The sequence below is a fragment of the Carcharodon carcharias genome, chromosome 3, assembly GCF_017639515.1.
Source record: "Carcharodon carcharias isolate sCarCar2 chromosome 3, sCarCar2.pri, whole genome shotgun sequence".
Classification (NCBI taxonomy): Eukaryota; Metazoa; Chordata; class Chondrichthyes; order Lamniformes; family Lamnidae; genus Carcharodon; species Carcharodon carcharias.
In genome coordinates this window covers 126545945-126561897 of record NC_054469.1, presented here as the reverse complement: position 1 = coordinate 126561897, position 15953 = coordinate 126545945, and the positions used below count along the sequence as shown (strand labels likewise).

The following is a 15953-nucleotide window of genomic DNA, read 5'->3' as shown; positions in this document are numbered from 1 at the left end:
ACTACAAGAAGCTAATTTGGTGAGGCACTTGGCTAAAAGAATTTGCACAAGTGCAAGTTACGTATCTACGCCATACCATTGGACATGGTAAGGTTGCTCCAAGAGATGCGAAAGCCAAGGCTATCGTGGATTTCCCAGTGCCTAGAACAAGATGAGCAGTTTTGAGATTTCTGGGCATGAGTGGGTTTAACCAGAAATTTGTACCAAATTTTAGCCAACTGGCTGCTCTACTGACTGAACTATTAAAAAAGAACAAGAAGTTTCAATGGACACAGGAGCATCAGAAGTCATCTGATAATTTGAAAACTCTATTAACTATGACACCATTGTTGGCAGTACCCAAATACGTCAAGCAATTCAAGTTGACTGTTGACGCAAGCGATATAAGCATTGAGGCTATACTGTTAAAAGAAGATGACACTAGAATTGAAAAACCGATAGGGTATTTTTCACGGAAGCTGTATGTACAACAGAGAAGATATTCAACGATCAAAAAAGAGACTTTGAGTTTGAGACTTGCATCATTTTGAAATCTATGTTGCAAACAATTCATCGGAAACAATTGTTTATATAGACCATAATCCTTTGATGTTTTTGGACAAATTTCGAGACAAAAGTGCAGGGCTTTTCAGATGGAGTCTATTGTTACAACCATTTAATCTACATATTATACATATTGCTAGAAGAAAAAATCTGTTCACAGATGTGTTATCAAGATTTTGAAGCTTAAAGGAAAATGGGACATTTTTTAAAAAAAATCCTAGACACTGAACTGGAGTGATTTCTGTTGATACCAGTGACATGTGTGTATATATTGTTATGCTAATGCATGCATCTGGTAATTTAATAGTGTAATAAGTGTAGGAGATCGTGTGAGATGGGTTATTAAAATGGAGCCGTCTTTTCAAATTATGATGATTCATTTTCTGATAAGGAGGGGGATGTCATGAAGCTATTAATCTATATAATATTATTAGAAAATATTTTTCTTTTAAAATAGAGGTTTAGCCTATGGTTGTGTCTTAAATGAATTAAAGGCAGCTAGTCTGTGTGCTTTGATGTGTCCTAGTTTTGATATATAAGAGAGAATATATTTGCATTTTTTGAATAGACCATTCAAGAAGTGGGGTGAAAACTCACACCTATCTAGCAGATACCAAGCGATATGTTTATATTACTAATAAAATTGGTACCAGGAAAGGAGTTTTATTGTTAGAAGAGGCTGGTGATACAATGAGAATTTACATTTACAATGGGCGGTGGTACATATAACTTCAACAATTTTCTTGTGTGTAGCAGAGGCAATGTGAGATCAAAAGACAGCTGTATGCCTCCAACTGTCTCCAAAGGAACCAAAGTGAAAAGAACCTCATTTTGCATTTGTAAGGAGAAAATGCTTTGCCTGGTGTTTGGTTAAGTCTATGGTTGCTGTTGTCTTAATGGAGATTATTTGGGAATTTGTTAAAAGTATGATAATAGTTAAATGAAACCATGTGTCTGTATATTTTAACCTGTGTAAATTAATAAAATGTTTCATAAACAAAAGCAAAATACTGTGGATGCTGGAAATCTGAAACAAAAACAGAAAATGCTGGAACAACTCAGCAGGTCTGACAGCATCTGTGGAGACCCTTCTTCAGACTCGGGCTTGAAATGTTAACTTGTTTTTCTCTCTCCATAGATGCTGTCAGACCTGCTGAGTTTTACCAGCATTTTCTGTTTTTGTTTTGAATAAAATGTTTCATTTAGTTTAATGTAAAACCTCGAGAACTGGTGGTCTGATTCCTGAATTTAGAATTGCATCTCAAACATAACACTTAAAATTATTGGCTATGACTGTTGTTTAAAGTTTCCCTCTGGGATTTTTAAATAACTCAGCTTTACCAACTGTATCATTCATAACACACAGCTTATGTACCTCCCAATCCAACTTAAATAAACTTAGGCTACCATATATGCACAGAGGTCTGGCAATAATGTTCTGTGACTATTAAGGATAAACATGTAATACATTTGTTATTATTATTGTACAAACAAGTTATTGAATTTACTGGTATTGTGCTAACACTTAAGTTCTGTACAGAAGTTCTGCATTATCAGAGTCCTGTCTTTCAGTTGAGCATTAAATTGATGCCCATTTATCTGCCGTCTTCTTGGGATGTAAAAGATCTTAAAAGGAGAGCAGGGAATTCTCCCATGCTCTGCCCAAAGTTCACCCTTCAACCTGTATGACCAAAAATAGCTGTTTAGGTCATTCATCTCACTTGTTTTTTGTGAAATCTTAGATAATGCAAATTGGTTGCTGTGGGCAGAATCTAATTCCCTTCCCCAAGTTGAATTTGGTGGCAAGGGTTGGTGGGCTGGGGGTGTGGGGTGGGGGGGGTGGGGGGTGGGGGGGGGGGTGTCGCGGTGGGGTGCGGCTGTGACATTTAATCAGGCAGGAAGGTGGCCGTTGGGACCCTCCTGCCTTTGCCGCAATTAAGTTCAGGGTGGGAAGGCTCCCACAAGCCTTCCGCTTCCAATTAACACCCTTAAGCGAGCAATTAGTGCCCACTTAAGGGCCTCATCCATTTCTTCAGTTCAAACGAAAGGCATTCAACCTGAAACATTAACTCTGTTTCTCTGTGCAGATGCTACCTGACCTGCTGAGTTTTTCCAGCGTTTTTTGTTTTTATGTTTAAAATTTTCTTTTGTTAATAACTCAATGCATATTCTATAGGGTTCCAGGATGTTTGTAAAAAAATAGTGTCTGTTCTTATTTTGATAGTTACTGTTACTTCTGTGTTACACAGAATATTAATTTGTAATTTCCTCAGCTGGTTAGATGTATATTGAAAACAAAAACAGAATTACCTGGAAAAACTCAGCAGGTCTGGCAGCATCGGCGGAGAAGAAAAGAGTTGAAGTTTCGAGTCCTCATGACCCTTCGACAGAACTGTCGAAGGGTCATGAGGACTCGAAACGTCAACTCTTTTCTTCTCCGCCGATGCTGCCAGACCTGCTGAGTTTTTCCAGGTAATTCTGTTTTTGTTTTGGATTTCCAGCATCCACAGTTTTTTTGTTTTTATATATATAGATGTATATTGAAGCTTGAGGAAAAAAAGACACTCTTGCTAAACAAATGACACTGACTTGAAGCAGCTGCTACTTTGCACCTGTGAAGTTACGTTCCATCCCTTGGAGATGCAAAGTCTATGGAGACCCCAACAAAGAAAGTGGTTCCCCTGAAGGTGTGAACAGCACCTTCTCGCATCAAGATGGAGGATAGGTAATTCGGAAGTTAATGGCTGGAACTTTAAAAAAATTAATCACCTCGGCAATGAAACAATGGCTACAGGGAAGATACGTGAAACATGAGCTAGTCCACTATGTTCTTTGAAATATTTAACTGACATGGAGAGAGGTCATGTGATGCACTATTTTGTGTGGATGCTGGAATTGGCATCTAGGCAGAGAACACACAGGCTGCTACAGGGAACAGGGGTTCCCCCCTCCTCTCTCTCTCTCTCTCTATACGATATTTCATTTAAGTCTGCACCCTATTTTGCTGAGAAAAGTGCCCATATCCGTGCAGCAATCAGAGACTCTACTAAAAGCTGTTGGATTTGTTAAAACAGTGACTTCAGGAGAAAAGAAAATCAGCCACAACTTTAAGCCAATGGCCTCAACTGAAGAGCCAATGCCTTGAGGCACAATCAGTGAATCTTTATTGACTTTACCTTTTTATCTGCATCTTACATGGCCAAGTTTAACATCTGATACTCTGTAATAGTGCACTCTTCTGTGCATGCTTGGGGTTTGGGTGTGTGTTTGTGCACATTATTAGCAAGTAGGAGATATTTGTTTATTTTTAATAGTTTTACCTGAGTGGGCTTTAGTACAATAAAACTAACCCCTTATGCGTTTAACTCAAGAATACCTGTCTGACTTATTTCTTACAAGACTCAAGTACTTACTGCATTGGCAATACAGAATTCATTTAAAATTTAAAAACCTCTCCTATAACCAAATAGAGAGTGGGAAAAGAGGAAAACCAGTCTATCCCTCCTCATCTGGTCATAAGATTAGTCATATGCCTTTGTTGATAATCAGAAATTTGTCAGAATGAACTCCGCAGACGTCTGGGGTTATTTTGCAATGATTTGTTGAAAGTACTTATACAAATAATTAATTAATAGTCACATGCTAACTCCCATTTATTTAATAGGCCAGGGTTAAGCATGCTTTAATGAAAACATTCACAACTAACCGCAGAGGAGCCAATATAAAGGTACCAAAAGTACAATCAGAGGAATTTGGTATAACAAGTCTGATGAAGCCCTGCCCTCAATCAGCATTGTTTAGATGTGCTGAAAACTCCCAAATTTCATAAGACAGGACTTCCATAAGGAAGTGGAGAAAACACTGGATTGAAAGATTCCTGGAAAATACAGCAGACAGTGGCTGTTGGCTGAATGTGTTTTTGCAGAAAGTCATGTCTAAGAAGACCCTGGGCAGAATTGTTGTTATATATATTTACATCACAGTATAGAGGAGGCACAAAATATCCTAAAGCTTCCTTTATGTAAAGTTTATTTTAATGTTTTTTTCTCCCTCATTCCGACATATTCACAATGGAAGAGAAAAATAAGGAGTGCTGTTTGAGTAGTCCACAGTGACTACTGCAGTGAATGTTATTTTATGGATTGGCTAACGAGAAACATAGAAAATAGGAGCAGGAGTAGGTCATTCGGCCCTTCAAGCCTGCTTTGCAATTCAATGATCATGGCTGATCCTCTATCTCGACACCGTCTTCCCGCACTCTCCCCATACCCCTTGATGCCTTTAGAGTCCAGAAATCTACCTATTTCCTTCTTAAGTATGCTCAGTGATTTGACATCCACAGCCTTCTGTGGTAGAGAATTCCACAGGTTCACCACCCTCTGAGTGAAGAAGCTTCTCCTCATCTCAGTCCTAAATGGTCTACCCCGTATCCTGAGATTGTGACCCCTTGTTCTAGACCCCCCAGAGGAAACATCATCCCTGCATCCAGTCTGTCCATCCCTGACAGAATTTTGTACGTTTCAACGAAATCCTCTCTCATTCTTCTAAACTCCAGTGAATACAGGCCTAGTCAGCCCAATCTCTCCTCATATGACAATCCTGCCATCCCGGGGATCAGTCTGGTGAACCTTTGCTGCATTCCCTCTATGGCAAATATATCCCTTCTTAGGTAAGGAGACCAAAACTGCACACAGTACTCCAGGTGTGGTCTCACCAAGGCCCTGTACAGTTGTAGTAACATCCTTGCTCCTGTACCCAAGTCCTTTCACAATGAAGGCCAACATACCATTTGCCTTCTTAACTGCTGCACCTGCATGCTTGCTTTCAGTGATTGGTGTACAAGGACACTCAGGTTCCTTTGTACATCCACATTTCCCAATCTATCACCATTTAAATAATACTCTGTCGTTCTGTTTTGCCTACTGAAATGGATAACTTCACACTTATCCACGTTATACTCCATCTGCCATGTATTTGCCCACTCACTCAACCTGCCTAAATCACCTTGAAGCCTCTGAGCATCCTCCTCATTGCTTACATTCCCACCAAGTTTCGTGTCATCGGTAAACTTGGAAATATTACATTTGGTTCCCTCATCCAAAGCATTGATATATATTGTGAATAGCTGAGGCCCAAGCACTGGCAGGATGAGGTTTCTTAAAGCAAATAAAATAAAATAAAAAATTTAAAATTTAATTAATAATATGTCCCTGCTCATGTGACAGAGTCACGTGAGGGGGACATGTCTTATTACATTTTTCATGTATTTATTATTTTATTAAAACACTCTTCATCTCCTTGAGGCAGTTCTATGCCTCAAGGAAATTATCAAGAAGTCCTCACTGGCCCCGTTCACCCTCCTCTACACGCCTGCACAGGCACATTTCACGCTGGGCTTCCCAAACGCCCCCGCCGAGCAAGGGCAAGATTCTGCACATGATGTGGAAATGGGAGGGTCCAGATAAACTTCTGGTTAATAGTGACTCCAGGATGTTGATGCTGGAAGACTCAGTGATGAATATGCCCATTGGGATTGCAGAAGGTGGTTGGGCTTTTTTAATTGGAGATGACTAGAAAATAATCCTTTCTTGCTCTTGCCTAATGGAAGCTGCCACCTATCAGCCCAAGCCTGGTTGTTGTCTCGGTGGTACTCTAGCTGCGATAGGCTGTTTCATTTTTGGAGAAGTTTGAATTGGATTTGGACTCTGGAATCTTCAGTGAACAGTCTCACTGTAGACATTATGTTGGAAAGAAGGGTGAAGCGGGTATTTGTCTGAGAACACTGCCCTGAGGAACTCTTGTGAGCGAAAGTCATTTTGGTGAATGGGTGCCCCTTGATGGATCAATTCATTACTGCTGATGATTGAGAGGAGATTGATAGGACTGTAATTGTCTCAGGTGAATTTGATTTTCTTTTTGTGAATGGGACCAGTTTGGGACATCTATTACATTGGCAGATGGATGCCATATCTGTACTGAAACAGTTTGGCTAATTATGGTAGTAAAGTTAAATACTGCAGATGTTCGAAGACTGAAATTAAAAATAATGGAAATAGTCAACAGGTCATGTAGTATCTGTGGAGAGAGGAACAGGGTTGATCTTCCATCAGAGCTGCCTAATTCTGGTATAAAGCATCACAGCTGAGATGTTGATGTGACTTAAACTTTGCTGTATTCAATGTATATAACAATTTCCGAATGTCACATGGAGTCAAGTGAATTGGCTAGGGAGTGAAATCTAGAAGTACAATATACATAGCACTTTATTAATTAAAATTGTTTCATTTTTTTCAGATTAATGGGAAGGAGATGCCACATAATCCCCAAATCCCTGCTTGGCTTCAATTATATGCAATGCTGCACTTTACCTTCATTCTGGGTGTTTACATGCACATATTTGCCAATAAGTCAGTAAGTATTTGTGCTTTAACGTAATAATGTGTTTTGTTCACTATAAGAAACACAAAACTCTAGATCAAGTCACAATTAGAGTCAACTTGAAACAAAACATAGGTTGTCATGACTGGTATTTGGAAATAGTTCTGAAAATGGCTGCAGAGCTGACTTTCAAAGATTAAGGGGCTGATGCTCCAAACCTTTACTGTCTGGAAATGCACATCCTCTGAATGGAAAGATCAGGAGGACTTAGATGAAGACCTGTGATCTTGGGTGACTGCCTCTGTTATGTAGTCCTCGGATTTCTGGAATTTTTTTCAAGTAGATGAACCAGCTGGGCCCATGCCTTTCATAGCTGTAGGCCCAACATTAATAGAGCAATAGGAAGTTCTCAGCCCCCCAACTTTGCATACTATTATAACGTCCATGGGATATCCAAATGTAGAGGAATTCAAGACATTGGTGGTGAGATCCTCCTCAGGGTGAGAATCGTGACAGCAAGCAGGAGACAGATCCAAAAGTGAGCTTATTTCTTCCAAACAGCAGCCCAAGGTGCTGAAGCCAACTAGCAAGCCTGCTTTTCTTACTGACTCTATTTCTCAGACTGGGGTCCAGTACTGAGGGGGTTAACTGGGCTTTATTAAACACCAAGCCCCATGTTAATGGACCAGTAGCTCAGCCTGCATAGGCAAGAGGTATTCTTTGGCATGTTACAGCTTTCCAACATCAGTGTGGGTCCAGGAAAATTGGCTCCATCAATTATGTAAAAGCAGGTCTGGTTGACTAAATTCATAATGCTGTCTCTCCCTGAAATCACTACCCTCCTTTTCTGCCTTAATCTCACTTTCCATCTAAATTCCACATATTCATGGTCATCCCTGGATTTTGACATTTCACATTGCCTTGCTACTTCCATCGTATTTGTCATAGATGAGGCAATTCTGATCATTTCCCTGTATCACCCTCCACCCACTTCCCTTTCCTACTGTTTTCTCTCCTGAGAAATAATCTCCCCCAACTAATTTACAACTTCACTTTCAAAGTCCCAACTGCCTAGTCTTTTCCTCTCTGACAGCTACAATGTTTCTGCAGCTGCTCATCTGCTCAAATACACCCTTACCTCTAGCTTCAATGCTTTAGATCCTAACACCATTACTCTCTCTCACCTAGGCAGTTACCCCGGAGAAAGGATCCCTACCTATGAATGAATGTTGCTTCTAGCAAGTGTACATGAGCCACATTACAAGCTCGACTGATTATTTTAAATTGGTTGTTAGTGTAGCTATTAGCGCATTCAGGATTGTTCAGCAAGTACTGCACAATCAGGGAATCACATCAAACAGTAGACAATTTGCAAGTATGGGCTGGCTGAGCACAGTCTGTACACTGCCTATTATAAACAACCGTAGGAATATGCTGTTTAATCCAGCCAGTCATGGCATGTGCACCCTATGCACTGGCATTGCATCAGCAACAAAAGAAATATGTTCAAGCCTTGCGCCTTTTCTGAATTATTCAGGAGCTTGGGAAACCTATAATTCCCAGTTGCTTTGTCATGGCAATGCCTTGACCAATTAGAGTCCACTTGCCCACCGATCAGCACCCTTTTCTCTGTAATGTGAATTGTTATGATCTTTTGAAATTTGGCATTCGTGCGTGTGTCCTGATGAGTGAAAGATGAAAGCTCCAGCAACAGGTCTCTCTTTTCAGCAATAATCATGTTTGGTCATTCTTCTCAATTGGTCTTGTGGGACATTGCTCTGCATAATTTGGTGTTGCATTCGTCTAGATAAAATCAGAGTAATTGGTTGTAGATTGTTTTGGAATTCTCTGAGGATATGGCAACATGCAATATTAATGTAAATCCTTTCTTTTCTATTCCTTTGGTGTGCATGTTACTGCTCCTATATTGCCAAATAAAGATATTTAGTTTAGCTTCTTCACAGTTCGTTGTGCAACATTCAGTTTCTTGAAGCATAATGCAAATGAATTGAAATGGTTCTACTTTCCGCTAGAAAAGAACATAAAATCAAAATGTTGCATTCATTTGCATACTTAATGGGTAGGATTGCCAAATGAAATAATGTTATAATTTAGCTTAAATGTCCTAAATGGATGACATGCTGTTATGACCTGAAACATACTCTGCATCTGCTAAATTGCCTTGGAGTTTGGATCAACTTTGTTTCTAAATATGTTTAAATCTTTTAATCCAATAGTTTCAACCTCAGTTGTTCACAGTAAGTTTCCTTTTGCAAAATAATTTGTTTTTTGCTTGATTAAACAGGCTCTATCAGAAATCACAATCCTCTTAGGAATTGGGTATATAATGCTGACGCTGACTTCTGTTGGATTGATGATGGAGAACAGGCAAGATTTTTTTTTAAATGTTACCAAAACAATTGGTTCTCCTTTTTCCCTATTTATTCATCGTTTTCTTTCTGTTAATCACTTCATTCCTCATTTCCAACAGATTGGAGTTGATTTTTTTTTAATCTCTGTTGCACTTTGAAAGCAGGTGCAGAGGGTTGTAACTTTGCACTAAATTGGGTAGAAATCTGTTCTGATTGATTTCTATCTATTTTCAGCCCTGCACAAGTTCTTGGTTGAATCTGGGGTTTGGGGTGCAAGCTTAATACGAAGCAGGTGGGTGCTTCATTAAAGTACTGCATTGATGAGTCAGCCTAGATTATCTATTCAAATCTCTGGAGTGTAGCCTTTAACCCATGATCTTCTGACTCAAAGGCAAGAGTGGTAACATTGAGCCAAGGCTTACACCTGAGGAAGAGAAAGAATCATAAATGGATCTCAGAAAGGCAGGATACCCAAGAGTTGGTCCATGCTCTTTAACTAATATCTACATAATTCATGTAGATGTGAAATCAGCTCATATTTTTGCTCTGCCAGTGAAGTGTCCTCTTCCTAAAGACATATATGAATTCCTGAATAACCATTATCATATCCTGCATGCCATTTGTCATGCAATACAGCATGAAAGAAGGCATACCAGGATGATCGAGAGCCAATACTGCCTGGTGTACTGTATCTGCCAAGATGCCACCAGCCATTCTTACAAGACATGTTACATCGACCTGTGTTCTCAGAATCTGCTTCAACAAAAAGGGCAAGTGGAGAACTGTGTCCTCACCCACAACTGGGTTGGCAGTTGCAAGGATAGTGCCAGTCAGTTGTAACATGCAACTTGGCTGAATCTCCTGATGGTATGCTGACCCAAGGGGGTGACAGCATGGAGTGGCATAGGGTGTTACCCTTGCAATCATCTCTTTGATTTCATCAACCATAAAATGTGTTGCTGTGCTGTTCAGTGTGACCTGCAGACTTATCTCTGCACATGGGTTCCCTTTCTCTTTTTGTTGTCAATTCTCAATTCCCTTCCCATTAAATCTGTGGAAAGATAGCTAATGGGTTGAGATCCCATTTTAGACAGGCCATAGGTTTTCTGAAGTCATAATGACTTATTGTGATGTGCTTCTTTAATTTTCCATCCCTTTCAAATGGACTTACATAATTTTCTCTCATGTAACTAATGTCCTTCATAGACTGTCTGAGTTTGCACCTTGTGATATGAATAACAAAAATCACCTCAGGCCCTAGCAGTAAATTCAATTACACTTGACCTTTTAGTTGTGATTGTATTAGTTTTTAACCTCTTGGAAATGACTTAGACCCATCATTAGAAATTGCCCCCATTACTTCAGTCTTCCATTGTTTTTTCAGTCTCACATGCTTTGCATATTTTCCTATTTATGACGTTAGATCATTTTTACACCTACATTATGCTCTGTTATGAGTAGAATTGCATGTTTCTGCTTATTTTTGCAGTTTAGGTTTGTTAATGTTCACTAATCATTAACTGTATTTCTTCCAATGTCAACAGATCAAGCGTGGCTCTTTTGGAAACCATCCGATGCTGTGTTTTCCTTTTTCTTGAACTGGGTTCCTTGACTGGTCCTTTAAAACTGGTGATTGATGTAAGTGTTTTTTTTTTCATTTAACTGAGCACAGTAATAGAAAAGTTAAAATGTATTTGTAGCAAAATTTGTAAAATGCCAGTAATAGTATTTATGATTAAAGTTGCACTACTGCTGAAATTATTCCATACAGATATTTGCTGAATAGAGTATTATACTTTTCGATATGTCATTGTGGAAAGAATATAAAAGCAATGGAAAAGTTGCAGTGGTGTTTCTCCAGGAGATTGCAAAAGATGAAGGATTGGATTTTTCTCGGTAACTGGCATAGCACTGAAATTGCACCAGAACTGCAATTGTGCATGTCATTCTAACTTCATCAAGCATGAGCCCAATTTTCCTCAGTGTAAGCTCAATCCATATTCATGATAGACTCTTGGTGCTGTTAATATTATTCATTGGTAGTCTGCATCTGAGGAGGAGGAGGAAAATTCATAATCAAACAGTGCTGCAACTGTAAAGGTCAACGATGTACTCACTGCATTCCTGGAGGTGATTACTTCTGCAGGGCACTGAGCGTGCAAGGATTTATGAGAGAAATGGGGAGGCAGGATTGTCTTAAACAGTGGAAAGGTGGCCAGTTTTGTTGTAAATGACGTGCTTCTGTTGGTAATAGACACAATGATTCGGGGCAAGGTAGGGAAATGTAGAAGAATAAACTCAAATGGAAGGCTTGTTAGCTGAGGGGGGAGCTCAAGTCAATTAAGGAAATTATCTGACTTTATCATCATAGGGCAGCCCAGATGACTGGAGCCATTTGGCAGCAAGTTCAGGTCTTAATCATTCTTGAGTTTAAAGAAAAGCCAAAGATTTTCCTTTCAGTTGTACCGAAATCTGTCACAATTGCTTCATGACAATAGCATTGTCATATGAAATATTGGTGAGCAGTCCAATGCCTGTTTTGGGTTGCTGCCCAGGACGCCTTAACTAAACAGGCTCAATGAATTTTGCAGTGGCTCAAATACAGATGGAGATTGGATGCAGATTGCCCAACTGCTAAATTTATTAATGTACATATTTTATGCTCAAAGAAATGAGTGCAGTGCATCCCAGTTTCTACCTCCATTTCATCTGTGTGGTATGCCAAGGGCAGGGAGCCATTCATCCATTTAAAATTGTCAGTAAGACAGAAGAGAATTTAGGAGAAGTTACTTTTCATGTGTGTTGAAATATTTTGTGATGTGAAATGGTCATTTAAAGGAATATTGAATGAATATTTGAAACAATAAGATAGAAGGCTATAGGGAGAGGGTGAGCATATTCAAAACTGACACAACATGATGCACTAAGTGGCCTGTTTCTTGGCTGAAAACTGCTCTGGTTCAGTGTCCAGAAATATGGGTTTGAATTACAAGAGATGTTCGTATTGGTCAAAGTAATATACTTGTTTGAAATACCTCATTTTGCTAAATTAAAGGAGGCAGCTGATCAAGTGACAGGAATTCTTTATAAGTACTGTGGTTTTCTCTTTCTTTCCCCTGGCTGCTTTGGCTGGGCAGGCAGCAATTCTTGGGTGTCTGCAAGCAGAAAATCAGAAGGAAAAGATTGAGGGGAGGGAGGAGAGGTAGAATGGAAAGCAAGAGGTCCATCAGCCATTTGCCCACGCCAGTGAGCAAGATGAGGATAAGCTGAGAGTCAGGAAGGGAAATAAGTCATGAACATAGCACCGCCCTCAACATTTTCAGTGATGTCAGAAACCAGGGGCTCCGTTGTAGCCAGCCCCCATGATGCAGAGCACCATTTCCTCCACAGGCTCAGCAGGTGGCCTTGTCCCTCACTTGTTCTGCTCTGTTATGGGTTATCTTATCTTGTATAAGAGAGGGCAAAATGTCAGTCATGCTGCATTGTGTTTGGGTGATGTAACTGCCACAGCTGAAAAGCTGAAGCTCTGTGGAAGCAGCAAAAGCTGACGTGAGATTGGCATCACTGGAATGTTTGTGAGGGTAAAGTGGAGAATGTGGATGTTAGACATGAGTCCTCAGTGCCAGGGACTGGTGATGAGCAAGTGATGTGGGTGTGGTGCATTGAGTAGAGTGAGAATTGGGTCATGTGGTGGATATGAAATCCTTTGAAGATGCACTCACTATCTGCATGAGGTAATTAAACCTCTTGTGGCACTGCTGCCCGTTACTTGGAGCCAGATGGGGAAATAGTGGCACACTGGTAATGTCTTTGGACTAGTAGTCCAGAGGCTCAGGCTAATGTTCTGGGGACATCCCACTACTGCAGCTGGTGAAATTTAATTTCAATTAATTATCTGGAATTTTAAAGTTAGTCTTAGTAATGGTGACCATGAAACCATTGTCGATTGTTGTAAAAGCCCACCTGGTTCACTAATGTCCTTTAGGGAAGGCAATCTGCCATCTTTACTGACCTGGCCTACAGTGACTCCAGACCCACAGTAATGTAGTTGACACTTAACTGTCCTCTGAAATTGTCTGGCAAGCCACTTGGCTCAAAGGCAATTAGCGATGGGCAAGAAATGCTGGCCTTGCCAGCAACACCCATACCCCATGAAAGCATAAATTTGAAAAAGGATTCCTTGCATTGACCTCCCTTTCCATCTGCTCCCATTCCTTTTGGAGGGTGGTCCTGAGGGCCGTCTGGCTTCACCTTGTAAACATGACTTCTCTCCTCCTGTCCACCTCTGCCATTAAGGCTTCCAGCTCGACAGCTGAGGATCCCTCTCTCTTCCTCCATTTGTGCAGTTCCTACATATAGCCAGTGTCAGTCCAGGCAGTCAGTCGCAGGTTCCTTCCATTGAGTGCAATTTCCCTTGAAGAAGTTCAGATTGCTTTTGAGAGGAGTGGACTGGCTGTACGATACGAGTACGAGATCAACGCACACTGCTCAGCCCCTGCTGAGCACTCAAGCAGCCAGTAGCGGAGGTCCTGCTCAGATCAACCATACAATCAAGTAAGTGAGGCGACAGCATCAAGCTTGCATTCTGCCTGCCTAACAGCAGAGCACATCAGCAGGTCATGAGCCATGACTCCAGCACCTGAAAATGGACCATAATGAATTTCTAGCCTACAATATTTAAAAATGATGGATAGTGAGTTAGTAACAAGACATTCATTTAACTCAAGGATTTCATTGCATTTCCATAAATGATTTAAGAATTTGTGTTTTGTGGCTAGTGAGGTAATGAATTTCCCCAGACTAAATTATGGTCTTATTACATAACCTAGCCATTCATACCTCATCTTTGCCAGGCCACTCTGTGCACTTACATTTTTAAATATTCCCTCAGATCATTAATTTTACATTGAAAAGCAGAATTAAAGCAGCTGAAAATTATTATAGCAGCAGAACTGTAATGAATTATCTAAGCTTTTTTAAAAATTCCCACTGCTTTGGAAATATATGTGCTTCGTGTGATTGCTTAAACAGTAAGTGACTATTGGTGACCTTGGCTGCTAACTGTGTCAACTACCACAGTTGTGAAAATGACTTGAACTTTGAAGAAAAGCACACCTACTAAGACTTAGGGTAGAATCGTCCCAGATTTGCACGAAGTGCGGTAGCGGGTGGGATTAAGAACATTTTACCTGTCGGTCACAATGGCGGCTTTTCATGCTTTATCATCCCAGTCCTGCCTCATTAATCATGCATTCCCAGGAATTTCCATTTCAATGGCAGGTAGGCTCCCTTTCGCCTGCCACGCCGTCACCTCGCCGCTCTCTCATGCTGGCCGCTATATTTAAAGTGCAGCAGCGTGTACACCTCTCAGTACTTCCAGCCCAGGACTGCTGCACAAAAGACATGGCCCTGAAAGGCAAGAAGATTGCAGCCCCTTCAATCTATGACACAAACCTGGGATCACTTCTGGACACCATTAGTGCCCGCTATGATATCCTCTACCCCTGCTCTGGCTACAGGAGGCCCATCAGTCTCACCACTCCATCTTGGGAGGCAGTGGCAGAGGTGGTCAGTGCCAACACTGCACAGAAGAGGTTGGCCATCCAGTACAGAAAGAGGATGAATGATTTCATCTGTGCTGCCAGGGTAAGGCAACCACCTCATCACTCTAAACTCACACACTCACATTCACTAGCATCTCACTCACTGCCAGCTCAAGGAACACTCTCTCACACACACCCTCACATCTCCATCTGGCCTCATCTCCTCTGGAGACTGTCTCCTCAGCCCTCACCCTCTTGAGGCCACTTGCATAGATCAACATGTGTCTCCACACTCACCCTGGGATACCCCCCTCCCCCAATAATGCCCTAGTCCTGCAGCCTATTCCCTCGCCTGAGGCCACTTCTCCCCCTCCCCCAAGCAAGCCCTAGCTCTGCAGCTGTTGTAAAGGCTTCCCCACCTTCTGGCTGGTCTGGTAGGTAGAGACTTGCTCATGAGCTCCTCTAAAAGTGATGTGGTGCTGCCTGTGAAGCCTGGCGCTGATGACCATGAGTGCTGCCTGAAGCAAGGTAGGCAAACTGACCTCAGTCCTGAGTGAAGTCAGCTCTCCAGGTGCAGTTTGTTTATGTTCAGTTGCGAAACACGTCGGTGTGATTGCACAATTGATCGGATGATCAAGCGTGGGGGAATGATTCTGGCGAGCTGGGCTTATACTGCTATGTAGATGTATTGCAATGAAGTTCCTGATGTGCGGCAGTGGGAATCACAGCCCGTCACTGATGGGCGGAGCGGACGGTTGCAAATTTGTTTCACGATGGCATGAAACCAATTTTTGGACTTTTCAGCATATTATCTGCTCACGCCTACCATGCTGTCCGACGCCAGCGGGCATGGAAAATTCCACCTTACGTTCCTCAGTCCCATACAGGGCAATGGGCAGCAAGACTCTGCCACTGGCCTGGGTCCATCGCAGTCTCTTTTGTTCCAGCCCAGGTGATGTCCCACTCTTCGTGGTCCTCCTTAAATGTACTTCACCAGGTCTTCTTTGGCCAGCCCCGTCTTCTGCTTCTGCCTGTTGGTGTCCACTCTACTGCCACTCTGGTGTACATCTAGGAGGGTCGGTTGGGAGCAGGCGTGGGCAGTCGCAGAGTCGATCGC

At 41.4% G+C, this 15953-nt stretch overlaps 1 protein-coding gene across 2 annotated transcripts in view; it reads left to right on the top strand.

Moving 5' to 3' along the window:
* Nucleotides 1-15953, top strand: part of agmo (alkylglycerol monooxygenase) — a 487986-nt gene that overhangs the window by 350450 nt on the left and 121583 nt on the right. For both annotated transcript variants that reach the window (XM_041183159.1, XM_041183160.1), the window contains exons 10-12: nt 6838-6954; nt 9227-9309; nt 10838-10931. In XM_041183159.1, coding sequence (XP_041039093.1) covers nt 6838-6954; nt 9227-9309; nt 10838-10931 — 294 coding nt within the window. The remainder of the gene's footprint in view (nt 1-6837; nt 6955-9226; nt 9310-10837; nt 10932-15953) is intronic.